The sequence below is a fragment of the Cordyceps fumosorosea genome (genome assembly GCF_001636725.1).
Source record: "Cordyceps fumosorosea ARSEF 2679 chromosome Unknown scaffold_23, whole genome shotgun sequence".
Lineage (NCBI taxonomy): Eukaryota > Fungi > Ascomycota > Sordariomycetes > Hypocreales > Cordycipitaceae > Cordyceps > Cordyceps fumosorosea.
Window position 1 is genome coordinate 67,594 of NW_017387323.1, and position 12,704 is coordinate 80,297.

Here is a 12,704-nt window from a genome sequence, read left to right on the forward strand (position 1 = left end):
AAAGAAAACAAGCGATCGACGACTTAATCAGGGCATAAATAATCCGTATGCTTAAAATAATTGGACAAGCGGGTATGTCAACGGTCACTGGGTTGTTAGTAGTGACATGTTTGTTCTGTGAATGCTTGCAAGTCGCGTCGCTGCGCTGAGCAGGTGGATGCCTGGACTAGCAACTAAAATAGATAAGGTACCGACCCTAGCGTTTGTCTGACAAGTAACATGACAGCTCTATAAAGCAAAGAGTACGTTATCTGCGAGTATAATGAAACAGTCCATTGAGTTTAAATATATTCCTATCGTTTACATTTCGGACTCGTAGAGCTCAAGCTTAAAACTTCAGTTGCACCCGTCGGCTAGATTGACCGCCCATCAGCTTCGGACGTCCAACAGGGAACCATGTTAAACGCAGAGTATAGCATACAACGGGTGCTCCAAGTATTATCGGACCTTGGAGAAAAGTACATTAATAAAGCCTAAGGTTGAATTATTATGCAAATCTTGAGAGTGTAATCCGTAGGAGATGATTATCCGTATCTATGTGAATGCGCCCACGCTCCGGCACCAAACGGGTCTTGCACGCAGGATGCCACCTAATCAAAGCCTTCTTGACTGACAGCATCAGGAGCCGACACATCTGGCTGCTCCGTGCGAAGCGGCGCCGTTTCTAGTCCCCCGAGGGCAATCGTGCTCGGCCTCCGCGCGCGCATATCGGTAAGAGCCTCGCTCTCCTCGTCTATATCACTCTGCGACGCCTCAAAAGCCGATTCATCTGCCGCCTCATCGGCATGGCCAAGCCTATCTGCGAGCTCGCGCTGAAGCCCGTCCACGTAGGCCATTGCAGTGGCGAATTGCGTGGTTGCTTCGTCCTCCGCCTCCCGTGGGCGGTACGTCTTCTGCGCTTCGGTGAGGCAGCGTTGCGCGGGGATGAACTTGGACTGCTCCGCCCACGCCTCCGCAGCCAGGACGCTCCAGGCGGCCGACTTCCGGCGGCGGCTGCCCCAGTTCCAGCTGCCGATGCCAGTCTTGGAGGCATAGCATATCGCTAGACGCTCTTTGGTGAGAGCGTCGCCCACCCTGCCGGGGATGCGGGACTCGAGCAGGCGCAGCCCCCATCTTCCAGCATCGTCGACGTTTGAGCCTCCCCTCAGACGTAAGAGCTCAAGGCCGAGTGTGAGGCTTCGCAAGGCACCATATGGGCTGCTACATCTAGTCTGATATGAGTAGAATGCTGACTCGAGCATCTGATCGATGGTTTCTGATCGGGTTTTCGAGGTCAGCTGCTGGGGCATCATGAGCATACTAATTGCAGCCATTTCATTCGCCGCAGCGTAGTATTTCCAAGCCTTTGCTTCGCTGAAATCCGGTCGCAAAAGATCGTATGTTGAGTAAGCAAGCTTCCAGTCTCGCAGCATAAAGGCAAAGTCGGCCAGTTTTCGCATGATGGCTTCCGCAGCGGTCGCGTGATAGAATCCGGCAGGGTCGTACATGTCCTTGCTACTGGCACCACCGCCGACAGAGGTTCGACCTCCGCCACCAAATCCAGTCCATTTGCGTGACAGGTTCATGAACTTGCCGGTAATTCCTCTACGCCGTGATGCAACTTGATCATTCCACACAGACATGTGTCTTTCCATTGTGGGTACAATGGATTGTGTAACCATTTCTTTGACGAATGTGCGAATTGCAGTTGCATCAGACTCGAATATGTACTGGGATGGATCGTCAAAGTCTTCGTCATCTTCGCTGCGTTTAATGTCGTAAAGTTCTTCTGCCGCAGTCATCCAATCACTGCGTGGCAGTGGGATGCTGTCGTCGTCTGTCTCAGCGCTTTGGCTGGATCGAAGTCGTAAGAGATGGCAATGAAGGCCAAGGTGTCGTTTCATCTGTTCAAACAAAGCCATAGACTTTGTAATGTCTCCGTTCTCTTCATCATGAACAAGGACATAGTATCGTAAATATTCCCCATCAACCCAAGCAGGCAATCTATTGTCGCCTAGGTTCGTCTCAGCATATAGTCTGCGCAGTTCCTCAATTGGGGTTTCGTTGCGTGAGCTGATCGCAACCACGCAGGCGACTGGGTGAGCAAAAGTTTCATGTGGTGTTATTGGCAAGCCAGATAATAGTCGACGAAGGTATAGGGCGTAGTAAGGGGAAGCAGTTTCCACATCAAGCCCCTGTCTTCTCAGGCCCTCGTGGTTTGGCGATGTCTGGAAGGCCTGCTCTGCGAAAGCCAGGTGTCTGTCAACTACCGCCTCAACATCCGATAATATCGCCTTATCTCTGGAGGAAGCAGATTGTAGGCCATTTTTTTCACCCGTCGAGGATGGCCGTTGGCCCGAGATGGCGGGATCTGGATGTTCTATGTTGGCCCCAAACTTTGTAAAGCGAATGGAGAAGTCCTCGGCTATGCGGCTGACGCCATTGCTATCTCGCACATTCACCTTGCCGTTTATTCTCTCGCCGAAGGGCCGAAGCAGTTCACACAGGCCATTCTTGAACCCCTTTTCGCGAACGAGAGCTTCGGTATCCGCTGACGGGTACACAGCCACATGCGGGACAAAGGCTCTCAAGACCAGGTTCAGAGGCTCTCCAGGGCTGTCGCTGGCGTTTTCGGGGAGACCGCGTCCTTGGCTTACGTCAAAGACAGTGTTGGCGAGGTATTGCGAAGGCGAGCCGCGGCCGGACGGTGACATCGATCGGGAGCCGGGCGGCGAGAGCGTTGAGGCGTAGAGGGAGGCAGCCGAGGGGTTGCTCCGACGAAAGGGCAGCGAAACGTCGCCTTGTGACATGGAAAGGGGGTCGCCCGCCGGTATGACTTGTCCCCTCTTCGGTACCTGAATCACAGAGGCCGCGGTCGGGAATGCCTTAAGGGGTTGCACAGGCGGCACATCGCGTCGTGGTTGCGCCATGAGAGGCGATTTTGGCGGCGCTACGTCCGGGCCGAGCTTCGCGGTGTAGTTGAGCAATTCATGTGGCGGGATGAGGAGAGGCAAGGTCGCACGCTATCCCTTGCTGCAGTCGAATAGGCATGTTATTTTCACAGGAGCAAATTATGAAAAAGACTTCGTGAAGTGGCGCACGATCGGGTTGTCTCTTGTTCCAGGCGACCTTTGGGAACACGTTCCTGCATGAGCTATCGCCCGACCCGACGCCATCCCACATCACTCTAGCGGGGCAGAGCCGCGGTTGCTATTTCTTGATAGCTGCATAAATCTAAAGTGCTGCACAGCGATACGTGACAGCTCCAGCTTTTTATTGTGTACCAAGATTCCGCATCAAAAGACAGGCATTTTCTCCACCAAAGCCTAGTTCTCTTGTTTACAATAATGCCTTCTGATCTGTCCAATTACCTTGCGAATAAATATCTCGTTGCCGATGCGAAACCAAAGAAGAAGAAGCGCAAGCAGGCCACAGCATCCAGCGGCCTACTTATAACCGACGACGACGACGGAAGTTGGGGCCAGACAACACAGGGCGATGACGACGCCGAAGATGGACCTGTTACAGTGATTGGCGCATCGGCCGAATTCCGACGAGCCAAGAAAAACAACTGGAAAAGCTTAGGCGCCGACAACGCGACCAAGGACAAGGACGAGGCCGCCGCCGCAGACGCAATCCTGGCCTCTGCCGCTGCCGAGTCTGCCGCCGCGCGAGCAGAGGATGAAGAGATGCCCTTGGTGGAGGGAAGCCCCAGCGTCGTCAAGATGAGCGACGGCACGCACGCCGGGCTGCAGTCCGCGGCCACCGTCTCCGCGCAGCTCCGACGGCGACAGCAAGAGGAGCGCAAGGAGTTTGAGCGGCACCGCAAGAACGCCACGGAGGAGGAGACGGTGTACCGAGACGCAACCGGCCGACGGATCGATATTTCGATGAAGCGCGCCGAGGCGCGCCGCGCGGGCGCCGAGGCCGCGGAGAGGGAGCGTCTCGCCAAGGAGGCGCTCAAGGGCGAGGTTCAGCAGGCCGAGGCGCGCGCGCGACGCGAGCAGCTCGAGGACGCCAAGCTGATGCCGCTCGCCCGCGGCGCGGACGACGAGGACATGAACAGGGAGCTCAAGGCGCAGGAGCGGTGGAACGACCCGATGGCGCAGTTCATAAGCGGCAGCGGCGGCGGCGGCAAGGAGTCGACGGGCAAGGGAAGGTCGAAGCGACGGCCGGCATACGCGGGCGCGGCGCCGCCGAATCGCTACGGCATAAAGCCTGGCTACCGCTGGGATGGCGTGGATCGGGGCACGGGGTTCGAGGCGGAGCGCTTCAAGGCCCTAAATAGGATAAAGAGAAATGAGGGACTTGACTACGCGTGGCAGATGGATGAGTAGCGCGGATGATGAAGAATAGATACCCAGTACTAGTGAAATGAGAGCGCCATGGACGCCACAATGCTTCCTTAATAAAATGCCAGAATAATGGTGTATTAAGTTTTACGATAAGCTTGCGCGCCCAGGGCAACTATACAACTAAACGACTCCTCAAGGCAAGGATATCTGGAAACCAGCTCGTCCAAAGCCACCCACCACGGCAATGAAATAGGTTCTGCAGATCCGCAGTTTCGGCTCAAGCCCTCTTCTACTTGCGCTTGCGCAGCAGTTTGTCCGGGCCGTACTCGCAGAGCCGGGTAACAAGTTTGATCCACTCGCTCTTGGGTATCTGGCCAGGCTTGGTGCCGACGCGAGACTGGAAGGGCTTGATAAGGTCCACGATGCTGATGCCGCTGTCGGGGATCTTCTCCAGAATCTCCCATTGCTCTATACCTGAGGATGAAGGTGGCGGTGATGGACCTGTTGTGCGAGTTAGCATTAAGGGGGACAGAGTATTTCTTTGAAAAAAAAAAGTACGGCATACCACGAGCAGCCGGACTTCCGGCCCGCGACGCGGACGGAGTTCCCTTGGCGCTTCCGACAAGCTTAATCTTCTTCCTGGGACCAGTAGCACCGTCTGACATTTCGCCGGCCGTGGCTTCGCCATCACTCGTAGATCCTGCGCCGAGCTTTTTCTTGCGCGCAGCGCCAGGGATAGGTGTTCCGGCGCGGCTCCCGGGTGCGGTGACGACAGATTTCTTCATCTTCTTCCGCGATGACTCGTTTCCACTAGATTCGGATAGCGCAGGAGATCCTGCACGCTTGAGAGACTTGCTTTTTTTGTCTCCGTGTTTTTGTTTTTCTTGCGGTGTGGTAGAGCCCTGCGCACCCGATGCCTTGCCCTTACCCTTGTCATCCTTGTCATCTTTGTTTTCACTCTCTTTCTTGTCGTCTTCCTTCTTCTCTTCGTTTTCTTCATCTGAAGAGTCTTCGTCAGACTAAAACGGGTTAGTATTTTCATAGCTCAACAACAGCGAAGGAGAATGCTTACAGAGCTGCTCCAAGGATTGTCCTCAGAATTGTCGCTTTCGTAGATATCTTCGCGATCTCTCTTTATCAGCGCCTTTCGAGTAGCCTTGCCAAACTTTTGACGCTCCAGCTCTTCTTTTAGCTGTTGCCGGAGCTCTTGGTCGACTCTGCCTTCATCACCATCGCCAAACAGGTTGGCACCAAGCTGTTCGCGACGGATTCTCTCCTTGGAATCTTTGGTATCCTCGTCGTCATTCCGTTCAAACATCGGCGCTTCATCGTCATCCTGAAACTCGTCTCCAGACATGTCGATCTCATCGTGTTCCATCTTTTCGGCACGGGATGCTGCTTTGAAAGTGTCACTCTCAGTTTTGATCATCCCTGAGCCATACAGCATTCGTCGTGTAGCTTCCAGGTCTTGCTGGCCATTCTTCTTTTCCTCGTCCTTCATGACCCATCGGCCAACATCAATCTTTCTGTTCATGTACTCTTCAGCCTGGTCAATAGTAAACGCTTGAAAATGCGGCTTTGCTGTGAAGCGATACCACTTCTCCAGAGGTACCATGCGGAAGACGGATTGATCTATGACAAACGCCACGCTGGACTCTGAGAGAGCAGCAACGTAAGACCCAACCCATACATTTTTACCGTCCACATCCTCAAGGTGCCATGGTAATGCCTCTTCGTAACGCAGATCGGATTCTTTCTTTGCTGCAGCGGTACGGGGGCCTCTGTTGAACACTGTTCGCTCTTCCTTTTGCTTCTTTGGTTTCTTAGGCACAACCTCTTTGGCGACAGGTGCGATTTTGGCTTGGTTGATGGCGCGTTGTGCCTCCTTTTCAGCTTTGATCTGCGCTAGTCTCTCTTTTTCTTGCTCATCGACAGGAGGACGCTGGAGTGCTTCTTCCTTGACTACTCTCCCCGGAGGCGGCAAGCGAGCGTCTCGCCGGTGGAGGGTAACGGGCCTGGCAAACTCCTCCTGGTCTGTCGGGTCGATGGGTCGCCCATCAGCTTTGGTGGAGGAGAGTCTCATAAGATGGTAACGAATCCCTTCAAGCAGAGCCTTCTTGGTTGTCATGATTGGGATGTCGGTGTATGGATATGATGGCGGGGGCTCGGACCAGCCGCCATACATTTTGCGCAGCTCCTCGAGACTCTGCTTGCTGCCATTCGTTATGGTTGGCCCCGACGAACCAGCGGCTGCTGGCCCTGGCGATGGCTTCTGCCCTGGCCGTTTGACGGCATCGGAGGGGATGGGGCGAGGCTTCGGGCGCGGGCGCATTGGGCGCAGAGGATTTGGCTTTCGTTTAGGGGGTCCATTCGTATTTTTGGGCGGAGGAGCACTCATTTTGACTGCGATGATACGGAAAAGACGTAGAGTGATAGAATGGGCAGCAAGATGGGTCGACGTACGATCGCGCAGCGCAGCAAACGGGATCGAATGCGCACGTGTGAACGGCGCGAGCTCGCGTCGCACCGCCTAGGCGACGGGGCGGGTGTATGTCGGCAATTGAGCTGCGCAAGATATGACACGTTTATATCTGCGTAGTATGCAAAGGTCTAGCAGGATAGTTGGTCGGCGGTGGATGAAAGAACAAAGAGTTTGCTGCCTGAAGAAAGCTACTAACCCTGCTGTTGCGAACAATGATGCAGCATGATGAATTACTTGGGCGGGCGAGTAGCTGGGTGACAATTTAGGACTAGCGCTTTCGGAAAAACCCCGGTGACCTCTAGTTGTAGCGAATCATACAGTAGCAAAAAACGGTACTTAATTTTATTAGCCAACACCACGATGACAAAAGTCAAGGAATGTATGAGGTACAGTAGCTACGTCACACGTATCGTAGCCCTACACAGTCTGTGGTAGCAGCCGATTGCTCTGTATCACCAGAACAACGAATGCATTGGCTCTCATTACCATTCATTCTATGAAAAATAAAATCATTTGTATATAAAACGCACCAAAACGGATTCTATTATAAGCTATCTCTGTAGTGCGTACCTCAACATACTTAACAAAAAGGTGGGGCATGACTTGATGCTGCTTTTACGGTGCCCAGAGCAGCTCGGAGAGATACATCCGTTTGCGCTGTTTGCCGACGAAGGATCAGGTACCTCACCTGTCATACAACCAAGTTTGCCGCCGCCGGCCGCGCTCCGCCCAACTTCACAGTAGACTGAGCACCGCAAAACATCATGCGCCCAACCGGTACACCTGATTCACTTCCATCTGCTACTCATCATTCCTTCATTATACTCGCGAGACATTGCTAGTTACTACAAACCCTTCCACAACAACACTTCCGGACACACGGGCGCCTTCGCAGCAGTAACCAGGCAAACATTCTCGTCAGAACCGAACTCTCGCAAGCCCTTCAACTGCCGCCTTATTTTATCGTCGTACCCGCCTGCTACGCGATACTCTCATCTTCAGCGTCACACAGTGGGCGTGATAATCAAACTCCGGCTCAGTTTGGCTTTCCTCGCGTGGCATCACCGTTCCTGCGCCTCTGCAGTCCGATCCCACTCTAATTCATCGCCTCAACCGTGCAATTCAGCAACTTTCGTATACCTCTTCGCCCTCTTACTACCGTCTCATATCCTGGATAGTTTTATCACGCACTTCGGGGATTATCCGCCCTTCATCGCCTGTCATCGGCCTGGACGCTCTCTCGCTACGTCTTTGGATCGATTGCACCGGACGCCCTTTTAGTGCTGAAACCTGATTATAAGGTGGCCGCAGCCGTCCCAAAACAAGCTCGCAACTTACCGTTGGAATTTGCAAATACCCTTTCTTTTCAACGTTCCATGTACTCGCACTATTCCAGCTTACGCCGCCGCAATGTCATCCAATGAGTGTAGCAATCATACTCCGAGGGGGCCCTCTACGGTTGCTCGATTGGATGAAGATGTTGCCAGACTTACGCTGGATACCTCTGTTGGTATATCGACTAATCTGTCAGAGAAATCTTCCGCACCACAACCTCCTGCTGTCAATACGGGTGACGGTGCGAGGGCGAATAGCGCTGCTTCACGTCCTATGCACACAGCGCCAGCGCAAGATGAAAGCAGAGATGGCCAGCAGCAGAGGGCTCCTGTTAAAAAGCGTCCCAATCAGGCTCAGAGAAGACAGATGAGCTCCCAACTCTCTATCCCTGTCGACACTCGCCCCGTACACTCGCCATCGAATTGGCAAGGGTCTCGCCATGGTCCCAACCATAGCGGCCATTACATGCCCCCTCCACGTCATCAACATACATTATCATACCCTCAGCCCAAAGCAGGTCACTTCATACCTCAGCAGCAGAGCTACGGCCCTTGGAATGCCGGTGGAAATGACGTTTCACACAACGGCTACGGATATATTGATCATCAGCCACAGTCTCATCGAAGCAGTCATCCTCAAAGCCATCCACAGCGCCATTCCAACACCCATGGGTATCAGCATGGCGAATCGCCTGATATACTAATGCGCCAGTCCATGCTCCTCGACAATCTGTGCCTTCAGACAATAACCAGCTCCGAAATAAGTAGGCCAGAGCTTGCGGAAAAGGATGCTTTCCGACTGCGTATCGAGTCAATCTGTCGCCAAGTCATTGCCGAGCACGAGTGTAATTCCACACCCAGTTTCCCGACGGAGTCTGTGAGACTCGCGTGCTTTGGTAGCTTAGCATCTGGATTCGCTACCAAGGCTGCTGATATGGATCTCGGCCTATTATCCCCCTACTCGGTCGTTCAACCAGATGCTTCTGGATCTCCGATCCCCAGACTCCTTGAGAAGGCATTCCTGAACGATGGCATAGGGGCTCGTCTCCTAAGTCGTACCAGAGTTCCTATAATCAAGTTATGTGAATCTCCTTCGGAGACTCTGCTGAAGGAACTTCTTTTGCAGAGAGCTAAATGGGAAGCTGGCCTTGGTCAAGACCACACTGAAACTCACAGTGAGCACGAGCAAGCTGGCGACGAAAACATCGATGCCAAGGACGAAGAATGTATGCCACAGGCAGAAGCGGAGCAAAGTACTCCGGATTTCACCACATTCCAGGTTCCCGACAAGCAAGGGAAGCTGCGTAAGTTTCATCTTCGACAAAAACCTGGGCAGGATCTCTGTGGCTACTGCACTTTAGCAAAAACCCTGCTGCGCAAGGCAGGTGGGCGTGATCTTAATGCCTTCAATGCGCGCGACTTTTCACCTCACGATTGGAGGCTCCAGTCTCTAATTTGCCGAGCCTTTGTGCACGGCATTGCAGACTTGTCGCTGCGTGAAAGTTTGATAAAGCTGCCATCTCTTTCATTCGACCTGGATCTCGGAGTTTCGCGTAGCCACTCACTCACGGCTATATCTATTCAAGTGGAAGGCGAGCAGCTCATTCAAATGTGGCAAAATTGGTCACTGTCTAGTATCCTGGCCGCCTCGGATCCCGCTTGCCAGCAATCGATTCACTTTTGGCGCGGGCTACAACTGAGGCGAACCTCCGGCGACGGTCTTGTTTGGTACGCGAAAGAGCTTCTACACAGTCTACAAAACCTCAAGAAGACACCGTCGTTTCAGCTGTTGCTATTCAAACAGAATCAAAGAGAGCGAGTCAGCCTTTATCACCAACGAATGGTGGGGGTTTACAGAGCACTCAATGTAACTCTGCAAAACGATGAAGCTTTTCAGCGCGAAATTATCCACAAGTATATTTCCGGCATTTATTCCAAGGACGTCCGCAGCGACATGAAGTCGTGGCAGTCAACAGCAAGTATTTGGGATCTCGGCATCATTAGCGGCAAGCACAGGTGCTTACAACTTGCTTCGGATCTCGAAAGGGCTCTGTCCGAGAGTCTCTATGAAGCCTCCGTTGCTCTCGATGTTTCCCGCTACATCCAAGTTCTCCGCGGGCCGCTACGGGAAGCACATAGTCTGCCACTCCAACATCTCACTCTCATTGTCCCGCTCGATGATCGTGAGGCGAACGACTTGCTCCCTAGGATTCTATCTATACCCGACCCTCATGGAGTGCCATCAGGTCAGCTCCATGACAGGTATCGCGATCCCCTCGAGTTTCCCAAATGCGACGTTGGCGTTCAGTGTGATATCAACTTCTCTGCGCATCTCGCGCTGGAAAATACGGCTCTTCTCCGTTGTTACTCCTGTACCGACCAGCGCGTTCGACCGATGGTCTTATTTGTCAAACACTGGGCCAAGGTTCGTGGCATCAACTCGCCATATCGGGGAACACTATCCAGTTACGGCTATGTCTTGATGGTGCTACATTACCTTGTCAACGTGGCATCTCCATTCGTTTGCCCTAATTTACAACGAGTAGCCGCCGAAAACAGGCCCGCGGAAGAGCATTTGTGCAAGGGCTATAGTGTAAACTTTTGGCGTGATGAAGCGACCATTGCGGACTTGGCCGGTCAGAATCGATTAAGCCAAAACACGCAAACTATAGGATATCTTCTGCGCGGATTCTTCGAGTACTTCGCACAGAGAGGCCTATTGACCAACCTACCAAGAGGCGGGTTTGATTGGGGCCGAGAAGTTTTGAGCTTGCGGTCTCCTGGTGGCCTCTTAACAAAGCAAGAAAAGGGCTGGACTGGCGCAAAAAGTGTTTATCAAGCGCAAGATCCAAACGAAGCGTCCGCAAAAACCCCGACAGGTGTAACAGACGACACATCGGGCGGTGTAGCTTCTGGTCAAGCAGGGACAGCTACCAAGAGCACATCTGTCAAAGAGGTACGACTGCGGTACCTCTTTGCAATCGAGGATCCCTTTGAGATTGATCACAATGTTGCGCGTACTGTTACGCACGATGGTATAGTGTCAATTCGAGACGAGTTCCGCAGAGCTTGGTCCATCATACAGCTTGCTGGGCGCAGGCAACCTCATGACGACCTCCTCGACGACCCTAACCGCCGCCAAGACGAGTCGTTCGTACAGACTCTCTACGAGATACATAACCTTCCACTGACGGAGACTGACGTAAGATAGCAATTCAAGCGTCGCCGCAGAAATTTTGAACATTAGCAATGTACTATGCGAGGTTGTGCGTGGGTATGGACCGTAAGTGTCAGGGCATCTCTTATCTATAACGTTTGGTAGTGCGACATAAATTCAAGCGAGTGAACTCCGTCATTCAATCGGCAATAAGCCAAACATATTACTAGATGCCGTGTGTTTCGATTTCTTCGCGGTTGCCGTGTCAGTTCTCTGCTTCCTAGGCCGCTTAGTAGGCTCCATGTCCTCTGTCTCTGGTTTCGGTAAATGCACAAACTGCGCCATGATGCGCCATACATCGCCTGGCGTAGCAGCTCCGAGCATCTGACTCACACTTCTCGCGTCTGGCGAGCCGACCAACGGCGGCAACTCGTCCAGCCAACGGGTCAGCTTTCCAAACGAGGGGCCAGCAACTCTTTTGGCGTCAGGCACGCTTGCGCATATCAGCTGCCTGAGCATACGCAGCGAGTAGTACGCAGCCTGTATTTGGGCCACGAAATGGACAAATCTCCACGGAATTGTGTGTGTTTTCTCGCCTGGCCATTGTGCTTCCTGCAGCATGTCCGCGGCGAACGGTGACCTGCCGTCTGTCACCGATCCGCGAATGTCGAGGACAAGATACGCGAGCAGCCAATAAAAGCCGTCTCGCTTTCCTTGAAGGAGTCCGGAAAGCTGCTCAAGAGTGCTTGCCAATTCAGCAACTTCAGAGTGGATGGACGTTTGAGAGAGCATAGCGACTTGGCGACCACCCTGATCTTGTGTTTGAACCCTGCGGTACTCGTGTATCGCGCCGCTGCTCCCGGGTAGCATATTACGTGCAAGAGAGTAGGCCAACTGTCTGATACATCTGCTATTTTCCCATGCGGTACCCTTTTCGGGACTGTCGATAAGTACCGGAAGAAACATTCGAAATGTGTTGTCTGCCTCGTCTGGTTTACTGTCCGATATTTGTAGGAGCAGCTCCGACCAACGTGGGTCAAGACCGTTCAGCGCAAGCGTATTTCCCAAGCTGAATCTAGGAAGCAAAGCCCGTTCTTCTTCGCTGTATTGAACACAGAACTCTTTATAGCCCTCCTCATCCTTGACAGGTTCCGAGCATGCCCGTACCAGCATAGCAGTGGTGGCATGTGCAGAGCGTAAGCGCTCGTAGGCAAAGCGACGAATGTTCAAGCTACCCGAGAGGCCGAGGGCGCGGAATATTTCACGCGGACGAAACAAGGCAGCTCGCACAGCGCCATCGTCGTCACAGTAGACGTCCCGTAGCAGTGCAACGCCGCCAGCGCCGAGATCGTGTACTAGGAGGTCCGAATCGGACGTAATCACGACGCCTCCGATTTCCGCAGTAGCTTTCGCGCAATAACCATCCGCCTCACCGGGTACCACCTTGACCATGCGGC

At 53.2% G+C, this 12,704-nt stretch overlaps 3 protein-coding genes across 3 annotated transcripts; 1 reads left to right on the plus strand and 2 right to left on the minus strand.

Annotated features, from left to right (window-relative positions):
• Positions 1-590: 590 nt before the first annotated feature.
• ISF_07589 (hypothetical protein) lies at positions 591-2,909 on the minus strand (the record flags this gene model as incomplete). Its single annotated transcript, XM_018851192.1, has 2 exons — positions 591-1,833; positions 2,377-2,909. The coding sequence occupies 2 exons, from the start codon at positions 2,907-2,909 to the stop codon at positions 591-593; spliced, it is 1,776 nt and encodes a 591-aa protein (XP_018701502.1).
• A 417-nt stretch (positions 2,910-3,326) lies between these two features.
• On the plus strand, positions 3,327-4,316 carry ISF_07590 (Bud13; the record flags this gene model as incomplete). Its single annotated transcript, XM_018851193.1, has 1 exon — positions 3,327-4,316. The coding sequence occupies one exon, from the start codon at positions 3,327-3,329 to the stop codon at positions 4,314-4,316; it is 990 nt and encodes a 329-aa protein (XP_018701503.1).
• A 247-nt stretch (positions 4,317-4,563) lies between these two features.
• On the minus strand, positions 4,564-6,672 carry ISF_07591 (Transcription Factor IIF, Rap30/Rap74, interaction; the record flags this gene model as incomplete). Its single annotated transcript, XM_018851194.1, has 3 exons — positions 4,564-4,775; positions 4,840-5,293; positions 5,347-6,672. 3 exons carry the CDS (start codon positions 6,670-6,672, stop codon positions 4,564-4,566), a joined length of 1,992 nt encoding a protein of 663 aa, XP_018701504.1.
• Between the last annotated feature and the right edge of the window lie 6,032 nt (positions 6,673-12,704).